The sequence below is a fragment of the Hemiscyllium ocellatum genome, chromosome 10 (assembly GCF_020745735.1).
Source record: "Hemiscyllium ocellatum isolate sHemOce1 chromosome 10, sHemOce1.pat.X.cur, whole genome shotgun sequence".
Taxonomy (NCBI): domain Eukaryota; kingdom Metazoa; phylum Chordata; class Chondrichthyes; order Orectolobiformes; family Hemiscylliidae; genus Hemiscyllium; species Hemiscyllium ocellatum.
Genome location: NC_083410.1, coordinates 38,201,087 through 38,223,275, shown reverse-complemented (window position 1 = coordinate 38,223,275; position 22,189 = coordinate 38,201,087). Strand labels below are relative to the sequence as shown.

General features: G+C 41.0%; 1 protein-coding gene across 2 annotated transcripts in view; it reads left to right on the top strand.

Annotated features, from left to right (window-relative positions):
- Positions 1–22,189, top strand: part of LOC132819726 (echinoderm microtubule-associated protein-like 4) — a 292,630-nt gene that overhangs the window by 159,742 nt on the left and 110,699 nt on the right. For both annotated transcript variants that reach the window (XM_060831410.1, XM_060831409.1), the window contains exon 3: positions 12,920–13,049. In XM_060831410.1, coding sequence (XP_060687393.1) covers positions 12,920–13,049 — 130 coding nt within the window. The remainder of the gene's footprint in view (positions 1–12,919; positions 13,050–22,189) is intronic.

The window sequence follows — 22,189 nt, the reverse complement described above, 5'->3', positions numbered from 1 at the left end:
TAATTTTATTTTCAATCCTGTATAGTTTTCTCATTGAGAATTTTCTCAATGATCATTCTTTTTAAGAAGGAAATACTTAAGGCAAAAAATGTAGATAGTATGTGATCGTTTCTGTTACTAAGTTAACCTTCCCAGGGTTATCTATCTTAAAATGGCCATCCGACACGATAGAACATCTCTGTTGCTTCCCTGCCAAACTAAACCATGCACTAGTCACAAGGTATTTTGACACAGTGCTATTTATTCATTTTGGCACAATAATCTAATGTACCGACTGCGAGTTCCCAATGTAAATTCATGTCTACAAATGTGATGCTGTTAACTTTTAAAAAAAGGCTTTAAATTGACAGTCTTTGTTAACAACATTTGCCCTTTTTTTAAATGTGCAGTCTGGACATTTTCGTTTGCCGTAAAGCGATACCAATACCAATACCTTTTGTTAAACCCCAGTCATTTTGCTGCATTATAATGTTAACATACAGACCTTCAGCACAGAAATAAGTGAATATTATGGTTGCCAGATACATAAGAATCCTGGCCTCTGCACTAGACTCCAAGGGTAATAGTAAAATGTTATGCCTCGAGACCATTTTTCACCCAGACTTGTTGAAATTTCTAACCCAGATGTCTAGGACGTTATTCATTACAATTTATAGTTTGGCAAGTAAAGTTAGAATTTAACTCAAAAATGAATTTTGTTTAAAATAAAAACTATTTGACCCCACTACTTATTACACTGGGGCTTTCAGGTCTTACTCTCTTCTTTCTTACTTCTAGGGATGATCAGGTTTCGCTGAAAATGAGCAATCATAAGCTGCTGAAAATCATAAACAAAGTCAATGTAAAGGGAAACCAGAATTTTGAAGGAGTTTATACCAATTGTATTTTTTTAATCGAGATCTTCTACATCCAAAATGATGAGTTTAATCTGAACTAGATGACTGGGTATGACACTCGTGGCCCCATGAAATGCTTTCTAAGACTTTGTTTAAACAATGGATTGACATACCTGGCTTTTATGGTGTCTATTTGCAATTAGTTTCTTGACCCCATTATAGCCTTCTATCCTTCATCAAAGCCTTACAACATTTGTTTTATTTCCTCACCCTAGGCTGTTCTCCCTGATCAGGTTCACGCTCCCAAAACATTTCACTTTCAATTTTCAAAGCTAATTTGCAGAATTTCCATTAATTTCTATCTCTCCCAATGACAATGTGACAAAGCTGATCTTCAGACAAGTTAAGGACTGTATGAATTGGCTTTCCTAATTCCTTATCAAGCTATTAAAATAATTTATTCGCTGAAATAGGTTCTATTCCATTTCCAGCACCAATGCAGTAGTGTACTTGTTTAAGCATCTTTAAATGAGTAGATGAAATGAAAAGCCTAATCCATTTTGTATTGTGGTTGCTAGTTTTCAGAACCTACCAGATCCTCAATGCTGAGGCCTAAACTGACTGTAATCTCTTCTAATATAGATACCCCTGTCATCAACTAAGAATTCATATTCCCCTTAATTGTTCCTAGGAAAATAGAACCTTAAGCAATTTCCAGGAAGACACAATTTGCAGCACTAACCTATGCCTTTATTAATTTTGAACTGCTTTTGTATATCTCAACCAGTAAGTCATCTAGCACTCTGTTGTTAAAACTTGAATTTTCCCCAAATCCAGGCAAAAAAAACACCTAGAAAAAATGTCAGATAATATGCACATATTGGCCAGCAATAACACATTGTTTTGATTTATCCCCAACTTTTGCAAAATTTAGCAGACCTTTCTGATTTGCCCTGCATTGTCTTTTTAGTTTTGTCCTTCTCTCATCATTTAACTTATCCCCTGTTCCTTTTCACTTGGCTCCTCCTTCCCTTTCTCTGTCTCTCTCCCCCCATCCCCCCCCCCCCCCCCCCCCCCCCCCCCCCCCCCCCCTCCTAGGATAAGAGCATCTGATATATGGGATTGCTACCATCTGCAAATTTTCCTCCATGTTACACACCATCTTGACTTGGATGTACATCGCCGCCTCTACATTAACATGGGGTTAAAATCTGGAATCGTCTTCCAAACAGCACTGTGGGTGTACCCACATTTCAGGAATTGTAATGGTTCGTGCAGGCAGTTCACCACATCTTCATCTAAAATTAAACATGTTCAGTAAATATTCCCCTAGCCAGTGATGCCCACATCCCATAAACAAGTATCAAAAACAACTTTCCAAACATTGTCTGTACCTAAGAAGTCCATTAAACCTATTGAGTCTGGGTTCAACCTCTATTGTCTGAGCTGTTGCTTACTCATCATATGGCAATGCATTGACCTCTCAATATTTATCATTGATTGTTAAAACAAAGATAACCCTTAGACATTACAGTTCAGCTCTCTCAATTCTCAGGATGTTGATGGAATCCAGAACAGAGATCACTCATGTTTTACTTCCATGAACTTCGACAACTTGGCTTCTATCATGGTCACCAATTACTAAAATTTATTATACTTCCATCTTTGCATGTGACTACTATCTTTTGAATAATATAGAACTCTTTGCTTGTTTGTTTGATATTTCCCTGGTGATTTGCAGTAAGGACAGTGTGGTTGGATTGTATGGAAAAACAAAACTCTAGGAACAATTTTTTTCCAGTTAATCTGTTATTTCGCTCAGCTGCTATTATCTTTTGAAACTTTGGTAGCATTTAATGTGACATCTTTTTTCCATATTTTGTTTTCTGCATTGGGGATGTTTGTCGGAAGCATGAAGGATTTTGTTTTTAACATAGTAGCAGTAAATGATGGGAATGTTCAGCAGTGCTGACAGCATTTGTGGAGAAAAACAGTTAAAGTGGTGAAGTTAGGAACAATCTTAATATCATGAAACATAACTGCAATATTCTAACTGTATATTTGCATTGCCAGTGTGTAATAATGCAAGTCAAGTTCAATAGCTCCCTTAAAGCAAGTGCATGCATTCTGATCTTCAATTAACCTATGTCTGTTGATTGCGACGAATGAGTACACCAGTATTTTGCTGCCTACTCATTTCAATGATTATAGTGCTAACTGCTGTTGGTATTCTGGACACATCAGCAGGGGACCAGTATTGTAAGTGACTTGCATTATTCAAAATTAGCCTGTAAACACTTGAAGGAGAGACCAATCCTAAATTAGAAGAGTATTTTCATTAGCATCTCCAAGCAATTAATTAGCAGAAGTGTGAATGTCTTTTCAAGTAATATGCTAGCATGCACATCCTAAAAGTAAACATGTGAGGTTCCTTTTTCCCAAGAATTATAATTAACTTTCAAATAGTACCCTAAAGATAGGAGGGGAATTTCTATTTTCCCTTTAAAACAATATAAGCATTATTCTTTGCAGCAAGCACTTGCATGCTATGATAAGAAATGGGCTTTCAGTTGGCTGGAAATACGAAAGTGAAAGGCATTAGAATAATTTTTGAACACATATTTACACTTCTAACATAAGAAACAAGGAAAACAACATGATAATAGAGAATTTAAGCTTATTTTTTAAAGCTGGGAGTAGTGTATAGTTGGATTAGGAAAGAAAGACTTGCAGTGATCTAGTAGCTTCATGACATCAGGATGTCACAAATGCTTTATAGTTAACAAAGATTTTGGTTTTGAAATATCATGTACAATGAAGGAAAAATTAGAAAAAAAAGAGGTTGTTTGTTAACTTTAAATGCAGGAGGAAAATGGTTAACAGTGGCAGTGCAGGTCTTTAAAAGAAACCTGTTTTTGCTTTGTATTGCTTAGGGCTAATGTTCCAGCTACATTGCCGTGACATGACTTGCAGCATGTCAGTACATGAGCTCGTATCTCACTCTTTGGTGAGGACTGGGGCAATGTGGTATCAGAGCTTGGTTACTCACCTGTTATACTTCAGTGCTTCACTATTGGAGCCACACTCAATTCTTTCGCAGAACTTGGATTATCTATGGCTAAAACATGGAAATTGTACATTTACATTACACAATAAATAAAATTCATTGTTTTTTTTAATCAAACATCATTGCACATTTATTGCCAGTGTTCTTCTTAGCTCAGTTTCCATCTTATAAATATCCTTTTGCAAGCTTCTTTGATCTTAAGAATTCACTATGCTTGTTTGGGTATCCCCTGAAGATTTCAAATCTCCTGTGTATCTTTATGTAAATTATTGAAGTGGACAATGAACAGAGGTGTTCAGTACCACCATCACCAATTCAAGTTCCTTTCATATTTGAGTAATCTCATCTGTGATACTATTACCATGTGCTAAATTTTGCTTAGCAACTTGACCTATGTATATTCCTTTCCAGTCTCTTTGGGCAGAATCTTCTTAGGGCCTGAAAATGTTGTTTATGATGAAATTTGTGATAGAATCACAGGATAAGCCCAGGATGGACTTGTGTAGACATTGAGAGTAATCCATTGCACTGCCTTTGTGTTTGCTGAGTGCTAAGGCGAGTTTCTCATTAGTCAGTGGCAAGTAGGAGTGTTATAACCCTTTTCAAGCTGCAGCTCGCCTCGTCGGATATGACTTCTATCTTATTACATTCCAAGCAAGCGAAGTGTCGAGAACCCTCGATACAGAAGTCTGATCAGGAATAGCAACTTCAGCTCACTGCTGGTTGCATGGAAACTTCATGTCGCTCAAAATCAAATAGCATGTCTGGGATGATCTGTGGGTACCAGCCCCGATCACTCCTCATCTAAGGACATTGGCATCCAACATTTGCCCCATCTTCATGATCATCATGACACCCCTCCAATCCACTTGTAGTCCATTTCGGAAGCAAAGACTTGCATTACATGGCACACCAGAATCTCCCATTGCAAGAGTCCTGCAAGGGCATCTTTGAGTGCAGTGACTGGTTTTCGGCTCACAGATTGAATCAGGCTGTATCTCAGGACTGCTGACTTATCACCTGCCTGTATGTTCACAGCATCCATGCCTTACAAGTGACCATGTGGGGAAAAATGGATGTGACTGGTTCTCAGTCCATTCAAGAAAGGTGGGTAGGCATGACAGTCCACAGGTTGGTTATCTGCTTGGGCTGCTCAATTGTCAGTGGATCCGTCTATCTACATTGCTGGGATTGAGCAACAGTTAGGGCCAGTGCACGTGGACTGAGAAATTGCATATCATCAGTCAGGAAGCTGAAAACGTAAGAATTGGAGCAGGAGTAAGCTGTCTGGCCCTTCAAGCCTGCTCTGTCATTCAGTAAGATCATGGCTGATCTTTTTGTGGACACCGATCCACTTAGCCACGCTCTCACTGTATCCCTTAATTCCTTTATTGTTCAAAAAGAAAATCTCTCTTAGCTTTGAAAACGTTTACTGAAGTAGCATCAACTACTTCACTAGGCAAGGAATTCCATAGATTTACAACCCTCTGGGTGAAGATGTTCCTTCTCAATTCAGTCCTAAATCCGCTTCCTCTTACCTTGAGGCTTTGCCCTCTTGTCCCCCTTTCACCTGTCAGTGGAAGCATCCTCTCTAATTCTACCTTATCTGTACCTTTCATAATTTTGTTTCTATAAGATCCCCACCTCCTCCTTCTGAACTCCAATGAATATAATCCTGTCTACTCAGTCTCTCCTCATAAGCCAACCCCCTCAACTATGGAATCAACCTAGTGAACTTTCTCTGCACCCATTCCAGTGCCAGTTCATCCTTTCTCAAATAAGGAGACCGAAACTGCACACACTACTTCAGGAGTGGTCTCACCAGCACCCTATACAGCTGCAATGTAACCTCCCTGCTTTTAAACACAATCCCTTTAGCAATGAAGGATGAAATGCTATTTGCCACCTTTATTACTTGTACCTTCAGACCAACCTTCTGTGATTCATGCACAAGGACACCCAGGTCCCTCTGCACAGCAGCATGCTGCAACTTTTTAACCATTCAAATAATAATCCTTTTTACTGTTACTCCTACCAAAATGGATGACTTCGCATTTCTTAACATTGTATTCTATCTGCTAGACCTTTGCCCTCTCATTCAAAGTATCTATATTCCTCTGCAAAGTTTCCCAGTCCTCTGCACATTTTGCTCTGCCACTCATCTTAGTGTCATCTGCAAACTTTGACGTGCTACTCATGGTCCCCAACTCTAAGTCATCTGTATAAATTGTGAATAATTGTGGTTCCAACACCGAGCCCTGAGGCACACCACTAGTCTCTGCCAGCCAGAATAGCACTCATTTATCCCAGCTCTTTGCTCCCTGTTCATCAACCAATCCTCTATCCATGCTACTACTTTACCTGTAATGCCATGCATCCTTATCTTATGCAGCAGCCTCTGTGTGACATCTTGTCAAAGGCCTTTTGGAAATCTAGATCCACCACATCGACTGGATCCTTGTTGTCCACCGTGCTTGTAATGATTCGATTAAATTAGATTACTTCGGCCCAAAAAAGTCCACACTGACCCTCCAAAGACCAACCCACCAGACCCATTCTCCTACATTTACCCCTTCACCTAATACTACGGGCAGTTTCGCATGGCCAATTCACCTAACCTGCACGTTTTTGGACTGTGGGAGGAAACCGGAGCACCTAGAGGAAACCCACGCAGACACTGAGAGAATGTGCAAACTCCACACAGACAGTTGCCTGAGGTGGGAACCTGGATCTCTGGCACTGTGAGGCAGCTGTGCTAACCACTGTGCCACCGTGCTGCCCACGCTTCATAGAATTTCAAATTCCAAAACACAGCAGTCAGGGGTTTTGTCAGCTCATGTCTGGGGACTGCTTGTTGAAATTGGTCGGATGTCTGAGGTGAATACAGTCTGTCCTTCTGTAATGTGGTAGTTGCATTCTCGTGGGACTTAGCGTTATAGGAAATCGTGCAATAGAAATAATGGAGTCTATGGGAAAAACAGGTTGGAGGCGGACCTCCAAAAATACCAGAAAAAATTGAAACAAAAATAATAATCCTGATACAAATGATAGCACAGTCAAAGTAAATGTTGACACCGTATAGTTTAATGAAATAATACAATAAATTTAGCACATTACCCTGAAAAATTGGATAGTAACTTGGAGGAATTTATGAGTTGGCTGAGTTACAGTACTGTATTAAGACAGGGGCTGTGGGCCATCAGCATCATCACTTTCAGCTGCAGGTTTGGTCACCAACCGAGATTTTTTTCACCTGGATGGTTCCTGTTTACATTCTTGCATCTTTGTCCTTTCATATTTGTGGAAAACACAACAAGATTTGCAAAACACAGGGTTGAAAATTATGGAGTACAGTACTGTACATTTCAGGAAGCACTCTAGGTTAAAAAAAAATTGTTCACCAATTGTGTTACATCCAAATCGCGTTGCCGAAATGTGCGTTATAGGAGAATGACCTGTACAGTTCTGGGAGCCTTTGGTTTGTTGTCGGGAGAAAGGAGGCCTGTAGAGTCAGTGGGGTGATTACTGCCAAAAGGGCTGGGTAGTCTCGACTGAGGGTGGAAAGCAGACACATTTGGAGAGATAGAGACAATGACAGTGATGAGTAAGATTTCAAGGTCTACGAAGGTATGCAGATCAGCATTAAGGAGTTGATGAGTTATTGACATTAACCACCACCATGGTGTCCATGGTGAGAACATACAGGAGCAAGATGGACATCACTAAGATATAATGTTCAGGAGACAAGAGAATGTTGGAAACAAAGTTTAATGCTGTGGGTTTCCACGTGGGGTTGGATTAGAAATAGGTTGTCAGGGTAGAGAGAGATAAAAGATAACATGGCATTCTCTGGGGGAGGTGGAGCCTGGTACTAATGGTGCCAACAACAAGCTATGTTCCCTGCCGTCACATGTCATTCTTTAGATGTGAAATGCAACTAGAAAATGACTTGGGCAGCTATCAAGGTGGGTGAAGTCAGTGTCATTTGGGAGAACGCCCAGGATCCACGTCTGTTGGATAGTAGGACTTCAAACGGGGCAAATACATAAAGCCTGTTCTTCCAGACTCTAGCTGCATTTAGTTTACAATCATTTCCTCACCCATTTGCATGTAGAGTAAACATGTTTAGATGTCAAATGCTGGTCAGAAGCAAAGTGCAACATACCAATAGTGCTTACAAATTAAACATGGTCAGTGTTGCAGAAGTTAGCAGTGATGATTTAAAAGATTAATTACTGGCCAAGTGGGTCCCATCACTTATAAAACTTCCAAGGTGCTGCAGAACAACAGTAACACCACAACATCATTTGTCATTTATGTATCACGAAGGATTAAAAGCAGTGACAACTTGCATGATTGTGGCTCTGGAATAGGGACGGGTTGAGTTGGAATGTATTAGATATTCCCTTTTTGATGTGACGTGTTGGTTGCTCAGTTGATGAGGCACCTTCAACTAGTGGCCCAGATGCTGGAGCTGCTGAAGATGCAGTTCCTCTGCTTGGGTTGGTCTGGGCACCCTCCAGTATAGATCAGAGAGAGTGTAGGCATCATCCTGGAGAGGTGTGCTCTGCACACTTGGAGTAAAAAATGAGGTCTGCAGATGCTGGAGATCACAGCTGCATATGTGTTGCTGGTCAAAGCACAGCAGGCCAGGCAGCATCTCAGGAATAGAGAATTCGACGTTTCGAGCATAAGCCCAAAGGGCTTATGCTCGAAACGTCGAATTCTGCACACTTGGAGCAGAGAATGGGGTGATGTGTTGGACGTTGAGGAAGTGCAGGCAGAATTACAAGGAGAAGGACAAGACACTGGGAAGGAGAGTTTAGCTGCATTGGCTCCAATCAGTCAGGTAGATAGGATAGTGAAGATGATGTTTGGTATGCTTTCCTTTATTGGTCAGAGTATTGAGTACAGGAGTCGGGAGGTCATGTTGCGGTTGTACAGGACATTGGTTAGGCCACTGTTGGCATATTGCGAGCAATTTTGGCCTCCTTCCTATTGGAAGGATGTTGTGAGGCATGGGGGCGTTCGGAAGAGATTTGCAGAGATGTTGCCAGGGTTGGAGGATTTGAGTGGGGGAGGGGGGTTGGGCGGGCTGGGGCTGTTTTCCCTGGAGTGTCGGGGGCTGAGGGGCAACCTTGTGGAGGTTTGCAAAATTATGAGGGGCATGGATAGGATAAATAGACATAGTCTTTTCCCTGGGGTCGGGGAGTCGAACTAGAGGGCATAGGTTTCAGGTGAGAGGGGAAAGATATAAAAGAGACCTAAGGAGCAACTTTTTCATGCAGAGGGTGGTACGTGTATGGAATGAGCTGCCAGAGGATGTGGTGGAGGCTGGTACACTTGCAACATTTTAGAGGCATTTGGATGGATATATGAATAGGAAGGGAGTGGAGGGATATGGGCCGGGTGCTGGCAGGTGGGACTAGATTGGGTTGGGATATCTGGTCAGCACGGACTGTTTGGACCGAAGGGTCTGTTCCATGTTGTACATCTCTATGACTCTATAACTCAAAGGATCAGAATGATGCCCGATTTCGGTAGATGTAAGGTGAATGCAGAAAACCATCGTGGAATGTAAAATATGCTTTGGTCGTATTGCCAGCATTTCATTGGCATTTTGGATATGAACTTCAGCCTCTGTCGGTTTTGTTGGTGTTTGCTTTTGCTGGCTGTCAATAAAAGCTTGTGTCTGGAGCTTACTGATTGTTTTCCTGGATGTGATGGCCTCCTACTGGGCAGTAACAAGCTGTCGGTGTCTATTGGGCTTTGGTGGCAGAGTAGCAGTGACTTAAGATGTTTAAACAGTATGTAGCTAAGGGCAGGTAAAGTGTGTGGCATGGCTGTTTAATAGTGACTAGGGTGAGAGGATGGGTTGCATGTATGAGGAAATGTCAGCCATGCCCAGCTGTGAGCAGTGATCAATGTGTCTTTGTGGCTGTTATGCCATTGCATTGCTCATGAGTGGTATCGCCAGACTATACCATTGCAATTCTGGGGAAAGACGTTGCCAGATTGCCAAGGGTTGAGGTACACAAAGCCTTTTAAAGATGGTGCAAACTCCAGGGATGGCAGTCTTATGTGGATATCCAGTGAATGGTAGGTAGTTCCAGGAACAGTGTACGGTAAGGTGGCGATAGAATCAAACAAGCAGGACACCATGGTGTGGCGTAGATTGTTAATGATGCGGGTTTGATACGATTTGGTTAGAAATCTTGCTAAATCTTGGGGTGAAAAACCTTTCAAAAAGCTGTGTAACTTACATTTAGCTAAAAATCATAAGATTCAGTCCTTTATCTCCTGACAACTTACTTTCCTACCTATCTTGGTGTCATTTGAAAATCTAGCTACCATATTCTTTCTGCTCATCTAAGTCATTAATCCAGTTAATAGTTGAGGCTCTAACATTTATTCCCTTTGGAACACCACTAATTACAGCTTGCTAGCCTAAAAATGATCTATTTATCCCTCCTTTTTCCTTGCTTTATCAATGCTAATATGTTAGCCACTACACCATGAACTATTATTTGTATAGCCATCTCTGATGTGGCACCTTATTCAAATTTTTAAGACATTGGATAATTTTATCACAGATAACAACCCACCCACATTCCATTTTTACCATGAGATTACTAATTAAGTCTATCTTTATGCATAGTATTAGACCGAGAATAACTTTATCCCTAGTTATTCTACAATTTACAGTTCTGGGAAACTGATAAAAGCATTCAACAGGTTCCTATTCCAGACTACCTCTTTCAATTTGGTTGGTCCAGCCTAGATAACGATTACATTATCCCATAATTATGACATTGCTTTTGTTACATTCTCAAATTGTCTTGGTCAGTTCTCTCTCCAGTAGTATAACTAGAACTTGAAGGTACAAAAGCTAATTCCACCGGCCTTTTCTGATCCTTGCCATATTCAGTCTCTACACATACTGGTTATACTACTTGATACACCAAACAAGATTCCTTCTCACCAATATCCTTGCCTTATATTTTACTATTAAGGTCATTCCTGTTCATTTTTGCACTGTATCTTTTTTTAAAAATGTTGTATGTCCTGAAATGTTTACTTCCTTGCTTTGAGTCCATTGTAAATCTGACTCCAAAATAATGATGAGAGTGCAATCATTTTATCTCTATCTGTACCACTTGTTCACCTATCTTATTCCAAATCATTTGAGCCTTCACACACAGATCCAATGATGTCATCTTTATATTGCTATTATTAAATGGACTCTACCTTCCAGTGCAACTATTGCCATTAAATTCTCTTCCTTCTTACCTACTGTTCCCAGCGTTATGCCAACCAATACCCTGTTATTGTGTCTAATGTTTCTCTTTACATTTTTAAGTCTCCCTTTGTTTCAATCTCACCTCATCCTTATACTTAAAAACCTATCTAATTCAAACTATATTAGTGCCTTAGACACTTGGGCTCGCAAAAGTGTTAAAATTTGATTTTATTTTTGTGAAGTAAACATGATTCCTACTGTTCTACTGGACACTCGTGCATTGTAGTCATAACTGTTTTATAATTGGTTTTGGGACATTCTAAGTAGTTCCATTTTCAGTTTAAAAATCTATTATAATATTCTGAGATCAGACCATTTAATATTTGTTGCATTGTATGTCGTCTTCATGTAGCTAAATATGTGTGATAAACCACCAAATGATTTAACTTTTCCATAGAATATTCCTACTTAGTCATTATTTTTTCATAGTGATTTGTGATGTGGAGGAGCTCTGAAAAACAGTACAACAAATTGAAATAGTTGAAGTGATTTTAACCCTACTTGCCCCATTTCATTTCAGTTTAAAATCTCTTGGAACTTAGCCAGTGACATTGTACTGTCTTCTGCAGGTTTCAGTTTTAGCCTGATAGTCTGAGTAGAGACATCTAGTACCATAAGATCTATCTTTAAAATATTTGACATTACATCATTGTTGCAATAAAACTGAAATTCTGAGATTCTGCAATAACCAAAGTATTAGACATACTCAACAGCTGAAAAATATGTTGCTGGAAAAGCGCAGCAGGTCAGGCAGCATCACAGGAGCAGGAGAATCGATGTTTTGGGCATAAGCCCTTCAGGAATGAGGAGGGTGTGCCAAGCAGGCTAAGATAAAAGGTAGGCAGGAGGGACTTGGGGGAGGGGTGTTGGGAATGCGATAGGTGGAAGGAGGTTAAAGTGAGGGTGATAGGCCGGAGAGGGGGTGGGGGCGGAGAGGTCGGGAAGAAGATTGCAGGTCAAGAAGGCGGTGCTGAGTTAGAGGTTTGGGACAGAGATAAGGTGGGGGGAGGGGAAAGGAGGAAGCTGGAGAAATCTGCATTCATCCCATGTGGTTGGAGGGTTCCTAGGTGGAAGATGAGGCGCTCTTCCTCCAGGCCACCTTATCTTAGTTCCAAACTTCTGACTCAGCACCGCCTTCTTGACCTGTGATCTTCTTCCCGACCTCTCCGGCCTAACACCTTCACCTTAACCTTCTTCCACCTATCGCATTCCCAACGCCCCTCCCCCAAGTCCCCCCTCCTACTTTTTATCTTAGCCTGCTTGGCACACCCTCCTCATTCCTGAAAAGGGCTTATGCCCAAAACGTCGATTCTCCTCCTGGGATGCTGCCTGACCTGCTTCGCTTTTCTAGCAACACATTTTTCAGCTCTGATCTCCAGCATCTGCAGTCCTCACTTTCTCCAACATACTCAACAGGTCAGGATGTGCCTAATGAAAGGGGAGCAGAGTTGAAGTAGTAACTCAATGAATTTTCATCAGATTGCCTCCAGAAATACTGCCTGACCTGCCTGGAATTTGGAGGATTTTCTGTTTTCATTTCATTGTTGTGGGATGCCACCTTGCAGTGTAATAGTTAGCATAATCACAATAATTTTCACTACATTCAAGTGCAAACTCTTTCAACAAAGGCACTAAGGCCATCACTCTTGGAATAAATAATATTATATGTGGTTTTGTAAGGTTGTAAAATTATCATTTTGCCTTATTTTATTTCAGGGCAGCCAACTTTGCGTGAAGCCTATTCCCTGTCTTGTATAACAAATGGGAGCCCAATGACCAGGAAACCAATGCATAGCTCAGCTCTGTCTGTTGCCAGAAAGGAAACGCTGTCTTCTGCTGCTAAGAGGTAGACACTTGTATTTTTTTTTAAGATGTATGTAACAAAGTTGTAAAGAGAAGCCTTCATAGAAATCTGATGTTTAAGGTATAGGGCTCCAAACTGTTGAAGATTAAGATCGTTGGATAGTTTTCATATGCAGTATTAATAGGTTTTAAATTTGAAGTAAACCATATGCATGATATACTGATGCATTCGTGTTGATGAAATGATGTGGAGGATGTGTGCTTGGTAATATTAACCCATGTCAACTAAAACGTAAGCTGCTTTTCATTGATTGGGATGCATTTTGAGTTCCTGTGCTGAAGTTATTTACAAGGAACATTCATTTATTGCTCTCATTTTTTGACACAGGCTCACAAATTCTGCCAAAACTTGTCCACCTCAAAGATCTGACAGAAATCACCAGCATTGATTTTAGTAATTACCAAGTAGACTGTTTGGATCTTTTGCACAATGGTGTTGAAAAGATAGAAAGAAGAGGCTTGCATTGATAATGTTTAGTTGTGCTTACAGGAATGATATATGATCATAAGAAATACATAGCAGTTTAATTTTATAAGTTTCCTTTTATGTTAGTGTCAGTGGGGGGGGGGTACTTCAGGGACAGTGATCATAATTCTATTAGTTTCAAAATAATGATGGAAAAGGAAAGACCAGATCTAAAAGTTGAAATTCTAAATTGGAAGAAGGTCCATTTTGATGATATTAGGTAAGAACTTTCAAAAGTTGACTGAGGGCAGATAGTCGCAGGTAACAAGGTGGCTAGAAAGTCAGAAGCATTCAAAAATGAGATAACAAGAATTCAACAACAGTATGTTCTGGTTCGGGCATGGCTGGTAGGTGTAGGAAATGCTGGATGACTGGAGGAATTGAGGTTTTGGTCAAAAAAAAAGAAGGAAGCATATGTCAGGTATTGACTGCAGGGATCCATTGAATCCCTAGAAAAGTACAAAGGCAGTAGAAAAATACTTAGAGGGAAATCAGGAGGGCAAAAAGAGGGCAGAAACCTGAAATAGCTTTGGGGAATAAGGTTAATGAGAATCCAATGGGATTCTACAAAATACATTGAGGATAAAAGAGTAACTGGGAGAGAATAGGCTCCTCAAAGATCAGCAAGGCAGCCTACGTATGGAACCGTAGGAGATGAGGGAGATATTAATTGAGTATTTTTCATCAGTGTTTACTGTAAAGAAAGATACAGAGAGAACATAGGGAAATAAATTCTGACATATTAAAAAATGTCCATATTACTGAGGAGGAGGAGGAGGAGCTGGAAGCCTTAAAATGCATAAAGATGGATAAATCCCTGGGGCCTGATCAGGTATACCCTGGCTGTGGGAAGCTAGGGAAGTGATTGCTGGGCCCCTTCCTGAAATATTTGTTTCACTGATAACCACAGGTGACATGCCGGAAGATTGGAGGTTGGCTGATGTGCCACTATTGAAGAAAGGTGCTGAGGAAAAGCCAGGGAACTATAGACCAGTGAGCCTGACATGGTGGTGGCAAGTTGTTGGAGGATGAAGATAGAGCAGTGGATATAATCTATATGGACTTGAGTGAGGCGTTCAAAAAGATTCCTCATGGTAGACTGGTTAGCAAGGTTAGATCACATGAAATAGAAGGTGGGCTAGGTGTTTGCATACCGAACTGGCTTGACAGTAGGCAACAGAAGGTGGTTGGAGAGGATTGCTTTTCAGACTGGAAGCCTGTGACCAATGGTATGCCACAAGGATCAATGGTGGGTCTACTACATTTTGTCAATTATATAATTGATTTAGATGTGAGCCTAGGAGGTATGGTTAGTAAATTTGCAGATGGCACCAAAATTAATGGACAGCAAAGAAGGTTAACTCAGAATGCAACAGGACCTCAATCAGATGGGCCAGTGGACCGAGGAATAGCAGATGGAGTTTAATTTTGATAAATGTGAGGTGCTGCATTTTGGGAAGTCAAATCAGGGCAGGATGTAAACATTTAACGTTAAGGTCCCAGGGAGAGTTGCTGAACAGAGACATCTTGGAATTCATGTTCATGGTTCCTTGAGAGTAGAATTGCAGGTCAACAGGATAGTGAAGAAGACATTTGGTATGTTTGCCTTTATTGATCAGTGCATTGAGTATAGGAGTTGGGGAGGGGGTCATGTTGCAGAGGACAGGACATTGGTTAAACCACTTTTAGAACACTGGTGCAATTCTGGTCTCCCTCTTATTCTGAAGGATGTTGTGAAACTTGAAAAGGATCAGAGAAGATTTACAAAGAAGTTGCCAGGGTTGCAGGATTCGAGCTATGGGGGTGGTGAAGGGCTTAAAAGGATATGGGCTGAATGGTGGCAAATGGGACTAGATTAATTTAGGATATCTGGTCAGCGTGGATGGGCTGGATCAAAGGTCTGCTTCCATGCTGTACAGCTCTATGACTCTGACTCTGACCAAAATTATGTTTAAATGCATGCAAACTTTTCCATCTGATTTTGATTGTGGTAGAGTTTTAACATTTTACTCCCTTCTAGGACACTTGGGTTTCCATTAGGAAACATCTGGTGGATATGATTTTTGTGAAGATTTGTAGCTCAGGTTGTAGGTTTGCTCGCTGAGCTTGTTTCGTCATCATGCTAAGTAACATCATCAGTGAACCCCTGTTGAAGTGCTAACGTTCTGTTCCTCTTTCTATTTTATGTGTCTCAGTCATAGAGATGTACAGCATGGAAACACACCCTTCGGTCCAACCCGTCCATGCTGACCAGATATCCCAACCCAATCTAGTCCCACTTGCCAGCACCTGGCCCATATCTCTCCAAACCCTTCCTATTCATACAACCATCCAAATGCCTCTTAAATGTTGCAGTTGTACCAGCCTCCACCACTTCCTCTGGCAGCTCATTCCATACCACGTGAAAAAGTTGCCTCTTTGTTCTTTTTTATATCTTTCCCCTCTTACCCTAAACATATGCCCTCTAGTTCTGGACTCCCTGACTCCAGGGAAAAGACTTTGTCTATTTATCCTATCCATGCCCCTCATAATTTTGTAAACTTCTATAAGGTCACCCCTCAGCCTCCGACGCTGCAGGGAAAACAGCTCCAGCCTGTTCAGCCTCTCTCTGTAGATCAGATCCTCCAATCATGCGACATCCTTGTAAATCTTTTCTGAATCCTTTCAAGTTTCACAACATCGTTCTGATAAGGAGACCAGAATTGTACACAATATTCCAACAGTGGCCTAACCAATGTCCTGTACAGCCGCAACATGACCTCCCGACTCCTGTACTCAATACTCTGACCAATAAAAGAAAGCATACCAAACGCTGCCTTCACTATCCTATCTACCTGTGACTCCACTTTCAAGGACCCTCTTCACTGTCCACTACACCTCCAATTTTGGTGTCATCTGCAAACTTACTAACTGTACCTCTTATGCTCGCATCCAAATCATTTATGTAAATGACAAAGAGTAGAGGGCCCAGCACCAATCCTTGTGGCACTCCACTGGTCACAGGCATCCAGTCTGAAAAACAACCTTCCACCACCACCCTCTGTTTTCTACCTTTGAGCCAGTTCTGTATCCAAATGGCTAATTCTCCCTGTATTTCGTGAGATCTAACATTGCTAATCAGTCTCCCATAGGGAACCTTGTCGAACGCCTTACTGATGGGTCACATATAGATCACATCTGCTGCTCTGCCCTTATCAAGTTTGTGAGGCATTATTTCCCAAGCACAAAGCCATGTTGACTATCCTGAATTAGTCCTTGTCTTTCCAAATACATGAATGTCCTGTCCCTCAGGACTCCCTCCAACAACTTGCCCACCACTGAGGTCAGGCTTACCGGTCTATAGTTCCCTGGCTTGTCTTTACCGCCCTTCTTAAACAGTGGCACCACTTTTTGCCAACGTCCAATCTTCCGGCACCTCACCGGTGACTATTGATGATACAAGTATCACAGCAAGAGGCCCAGCAATCACTTCTCTAGCTTCCCACAGAGTTCTCGGGTACACCTGATCAGTTCCTGGGGATTTATCCACCTTGAACCGTTTTAAGACATCCAGCACTTCCTCCTCTGTAATCTGGACATTTTGCGAGATGTCGCCGTCTATTTCCCTACAGTCTATATCTTCCATATCCTTTTTCACAGTAAATACTGATACAAAATATTCATTTAGTATCTCCCCCATTTTCTGTGGCTCCACACAAAGGCCGCCTTGCTGATCTTTGAGGGGCCCTATTCTCTCCCTAGTTACCCTTTTGTCCTTAATATATTTGTAAAAACCCTTTGGATTCTCCTTAATTCTATTTGCCAAAGCTATCTCATGTCCCCGTTTTGCCCTCCTGATTTCCCTCTAAAGTATACTCCTACTTTCTTTATACTCTTCTAAGGATTCACTCGATCTATCCTGTCAATACTTGACAATATGCGTCCTTTTTCTTAACCAAACCCTCAATTTCTTTAGTCATCCAGCATTCCCTATATCTACTAGCCTTCCCTTTCACCCTGACAGGAATATACTTTGTCTGGATTCTTGTTATCTCATTTCTGAAGGCTTCCCATTTTCCAGCCGTCCCTTTACCTGCGAACCTCTGCCTCCAATCAGCTTTCAAAAGTTGTTGCCTAATTCCATCAAAATTAGCCTTTCTCCAATTTAGAACTTCAACTTTTAGATCTGGTCTATCCTTTTCCATCACGATTTTAAAACGAATAGAATTATGGTCGCTGGCCCCAAAGTGCTCCCCCATTGACACCTCAGTCACCTACCTTGCCTTAGTTCCCAAGAGTAGGTCATGTTTTGCACCTTCTCTAGTATGTACATCCACATTCTGAATCAGAAAGTTGTCTTGTACACACTGAAGAAATTCATTTCCATCTAAACCTTCAACACTATGGTAGTCCCAGTCGATGTTTGGAAAGTTAAAATCCCCTACCATGACCACCCTATTATTCTTACAGATAACTGAGATCTCCTTACAAATTTGTTTCTCAATTTCCCTCTGATTATTGGGGGTCTATAATACAATCCCAATAAGGTGATCATCCCTTTCTTATTTATCAGCTCTACCCAAATAACTTCCTTTGATGTATTTCCGGGAATATCCTCCATGAGCACAGCTGTAATGCTATCCCTTATCGAAAATGCCATTTCTTCCTCCTCCTCTCTTGCCTCCCTTTCTATCCTTCCTGTTGCATTTGTATCCTGGAACATTAAGCTGCCAGTCCTGTTGGTATTTTGAAATGGAAGCTATTTGTCCCCTCTCCATTGCAGCCAAAGCTAGCGGTTCTTTCCCGAGGCTGCTGGATTGCATGGAGGCACGTCTGTTTTCTGAAGTTGCTTTTTGCCAAGGATGTGCTTGTGGGATGTTACTATATTGGAACAGTTAATACATACAGTAACTATTATTAATTATCCTGTTAGGTATTCCAATAGAGTTGTTATTCCAAGTTTTTTCATTTCGTATTTTACTATAGTGTTTGAATAAATTGTGTTTTGGCTTAATATCGAGTAGTTTGACGAATCAAATTGCATCTGGAACACAGCATCTGACATTTACCTTCAAAATAAGGAAATGTTAGGATCTAGACTACCTTCGTAAAATGTTTTGAGGGTGTCTGGTCTGGTTCATAACAATAGTGTCTTCACAGATGATAATACTAGACAAGCCAGAATGAAACCTAGGTAACAGATTACATGTTTAATTTTTGTAGTTGGTTAACATGGTGGTTAATCACTGAAACATATTTGAATTAGGCTGCAGATGTTCTTTAACAACAGGAAATTAGTTTGTTAAACAACTTGCAGATGACGCAGCTGGATTGAAGAGTGTGGAGGAAGCAAGAATTTTTCTGTGTGATTTAGACATGTTGAGTGAGTAGGCAAACGCATTGCAGATTAATATAATGTGGATAAACGTGAAGTTATCCACTTTGGCAACAAAACCAGGAGGCAGATTATTATCTGAATCACTCTAAATTGAGAGAGGGGAATGCGCAATGAGACTTTGGTGCCCTTGTACACCAGGCACTGAAGATAAGCATGCGAATGCACAGGTGGTGAAGATGGCAAATGCTATGTTGACCTTCACAGTGAGACGATGAGAGTCAGGAGCAGGGATATCTTGCTGAAATTATATAGGACCTGAGACCACATCTGGGATGCTGTGCACAGAGGAAAGGTGCGCATGTTATGTGGTGAGTGCAGCAAAGGTTTATCAGACTGTTTCTTGGGATGGCAAGACTGACATGAGGAGAAGGTGAATCAGTTAGGATTATATTTACTGGAGTTTAGAAGAATGAGGGGGGAGATCTCACAGAAACTTAAAATTCTAACAGGGCGACATAGGGCAGATGCAGGAAAGATGTTTCCAATGATGAAGTTGAGATTCAATCTTTGATATGCCAGTCACTTCATAAGATAATCTCTTGTCTTCCTGCTGCCAATATGTGTTGGTGGTGAAGGGAGTTAATGCTAAAGGTAATGGATGGATTGATGATCAAGCAGGCTGCTTTGTCCTGGATTGTGACAAGCTTCCGAAGTGTGGTTGAAAGTGAAGTAAAAAGTATTCATTATGCTTCTGATTAGTGCCTTGTGGATAATGAACAGGCATTAAGGATTGGAAGCTGAGTTACTCACCAATGAATTCTAGCCTCTGATTTATTCCTATAGCCACAGTAATTATATGCTGATCCAGTTCAGTTTGTTGTGAATGGTAATCTCCAAGATGGAGGATTCAGTGATGGTGATGCCATTAAATGTCAAAATTGTCATGTTGGAGATGCACAATGCCTAGTACTTGTGTGGTGTGAAAATTGTTTGTAAATTCTTAGTCTAAGCTTGAATGTTGTCTAGATTTTGTAGTATGTGGATGGCTTTATTATCGGAGATGTTGTAAATGCTGCTGAACATAATGTAATCTTCAGTGAAACTTCCCCACTTTTGACATTTAATGGAGGGAAAGGCATTGATAAATCAGTTGAAAATGATGAGGCCTAGGACTCTGCAGAATGCCTACACTGATGTTGAGGTGATAATCCAGCCTGTTCAATAGAACATATTCCTTGTCACCCCTCACCAGAACTAGCCAACCCAGTTCTGTTGACATCTTAGATTTACCTGATCTTGGGGCTCAATGGTTCTGCTTTCTCCTGCACCTTCAGCAGTACCAGCAAAGGCCATCGAACATGGTGTGAAATGGACCTGTTAGCATCCAATTGACCAAACACTGTAACATATGAATTAGGGATAGGCCACTTGTTTCTTAGATCCTGTTTCACCATTCAATAGGGAATGTCTGGTTTGATGACTCCACAATTTGCCTGCACCCATTTCAACATCACCATTACAGACACCCTGGCCTAATTCCCCAACACAAAACCATAAGACTATAAGTCATAGGAGCAGAAATTAGTTTGCTCAGCCCTTGAGTCTGCTCTGCCATTCAATCATGGCTGATAAGTTTCTTATTCCCATTCCCCCGTTTTCTCTTAACCCATGGTCCCCTTCATACTCTATCTCAGTCTTAAATATGTTCAGCGACCTGGCCTCCACAGCCTTCTATGGCAATGGATTCCATAGATGCACCACTCTCTGACTGACTGTACAAGTTTCTCCTTGTCTCTGTTTCAAAAGGTCTTCTCTTTACTATGAGGCTGTGCCCTCAGGACCTAGTCTCTCCTATTAATGGAAACATATTCCCAACATCTATTTTGTCCAGGTCATTCAGGATTCTGTACGTTCCAATTAGATACCCCCCTCATACTTCTAAACTCGATCGAGTATAAACCCAGGCCCTCAAACATTCCTCATATGCTAAGCTTTTCATTCCTGGGACCATTCTCGTGCACTACTTTTTTCTGAGGATGAATCTCCGCTGTGTCTCCTGATTTACTCCCAGAAACTCCTGCCATTGCTGTTCCCACTGTCTTTCCTGCTAAGCCCTCTCCCAGTCAATTATAAAAATAATAATAGCTTTCCTAATTATTTGTGGTACTTACACATAAGCCTATTGCAATTCATGTACTGGAACACCAGGATTCCTTGCCAACTCTCATCATTCAGATTGTGGTTCTTCTATATTCTTTCTCTCAAAGTGGAAAATTTCAAGTTTTCCCATGTTGTACTGCCAGAATCTTTGCAAACTGATTTGACACCTCATTTTCAATGTAAACTGAAAAACTTCAAATTACTGTACCTTTTATCCTCATAATGTGTGCTTCTCAATCATTTCCTTTTCACATGGAAGGATTTGAAAAAGCTAGAAGCAATCCCAGCAGAAAGTCCTGTGAATTACAATTTCCACATACACAGACAAAATTTGAAATCTGCAGCCCTCAGTGAAAATTTAATACTCTGTATCACTGTTACATTTCAGGAATTAGAAATCCATTGGTAATTCTGGACTTTAGTAAAGCCTTTGACAAAGGTTCCATATGGTAGACTGATTAGTAAAGTTAAATCACATGGGATTCAGGGAGAGCTTGTCAATGGGAAACAAAATTGACTTACCAATAGGAAATGGAGCTTGGTGGTGGGGGGGATTGTTCTTCTGACTGGAGTCCTATGGTGTTCTGCAGGGATTGGCTCTGGGTCCACTGTCCTTTTTATATAAATTATTTTGATGCGAATTTAGCAGGCATGGTTACTAAGTTTGCAGATGACACCAAAACTAATGTTCTTGTTGATAGCAAAGAAGGTCATCTAAGATTACAAAGGGATCTTGATCAGTTGAGCTAGTGGAGTGACAGATGGAGTTAATTTGGATAAATGCGAGGTATTGCATTTTGCTAAAGTGAACAAGGGCAGAACTTTTATAGTTAATAGTAGGGCTCTGGGGAGTATTAGGCAAAAGTGGGGACTGTAGATGCTGGAAACCAGAGTTTAGATCAGAGTGGTGCTGGAAAAGCACAGCAGGTCAGGCAGCATCTGAGGAGCAGGAAACTCGACGTTTCGGGCAAAAACTCTTCATAAGGAATGGGGGGTGTTGCTCAACAGATACACCTAAGGGTTCAGGTACCTAGTTCTTTGAAAGTTGTGTAGCAGGTCAACAGGGTAATTAAAAAGGCAATTAGCACACTTGCCTTCATTGCTCAGACAGTTGAGTGCAGGAGTTGGGGTGTCACATTGAGGTTTTGCAGGTCATTGGTGAGGCCTCTTCTGGAGTACT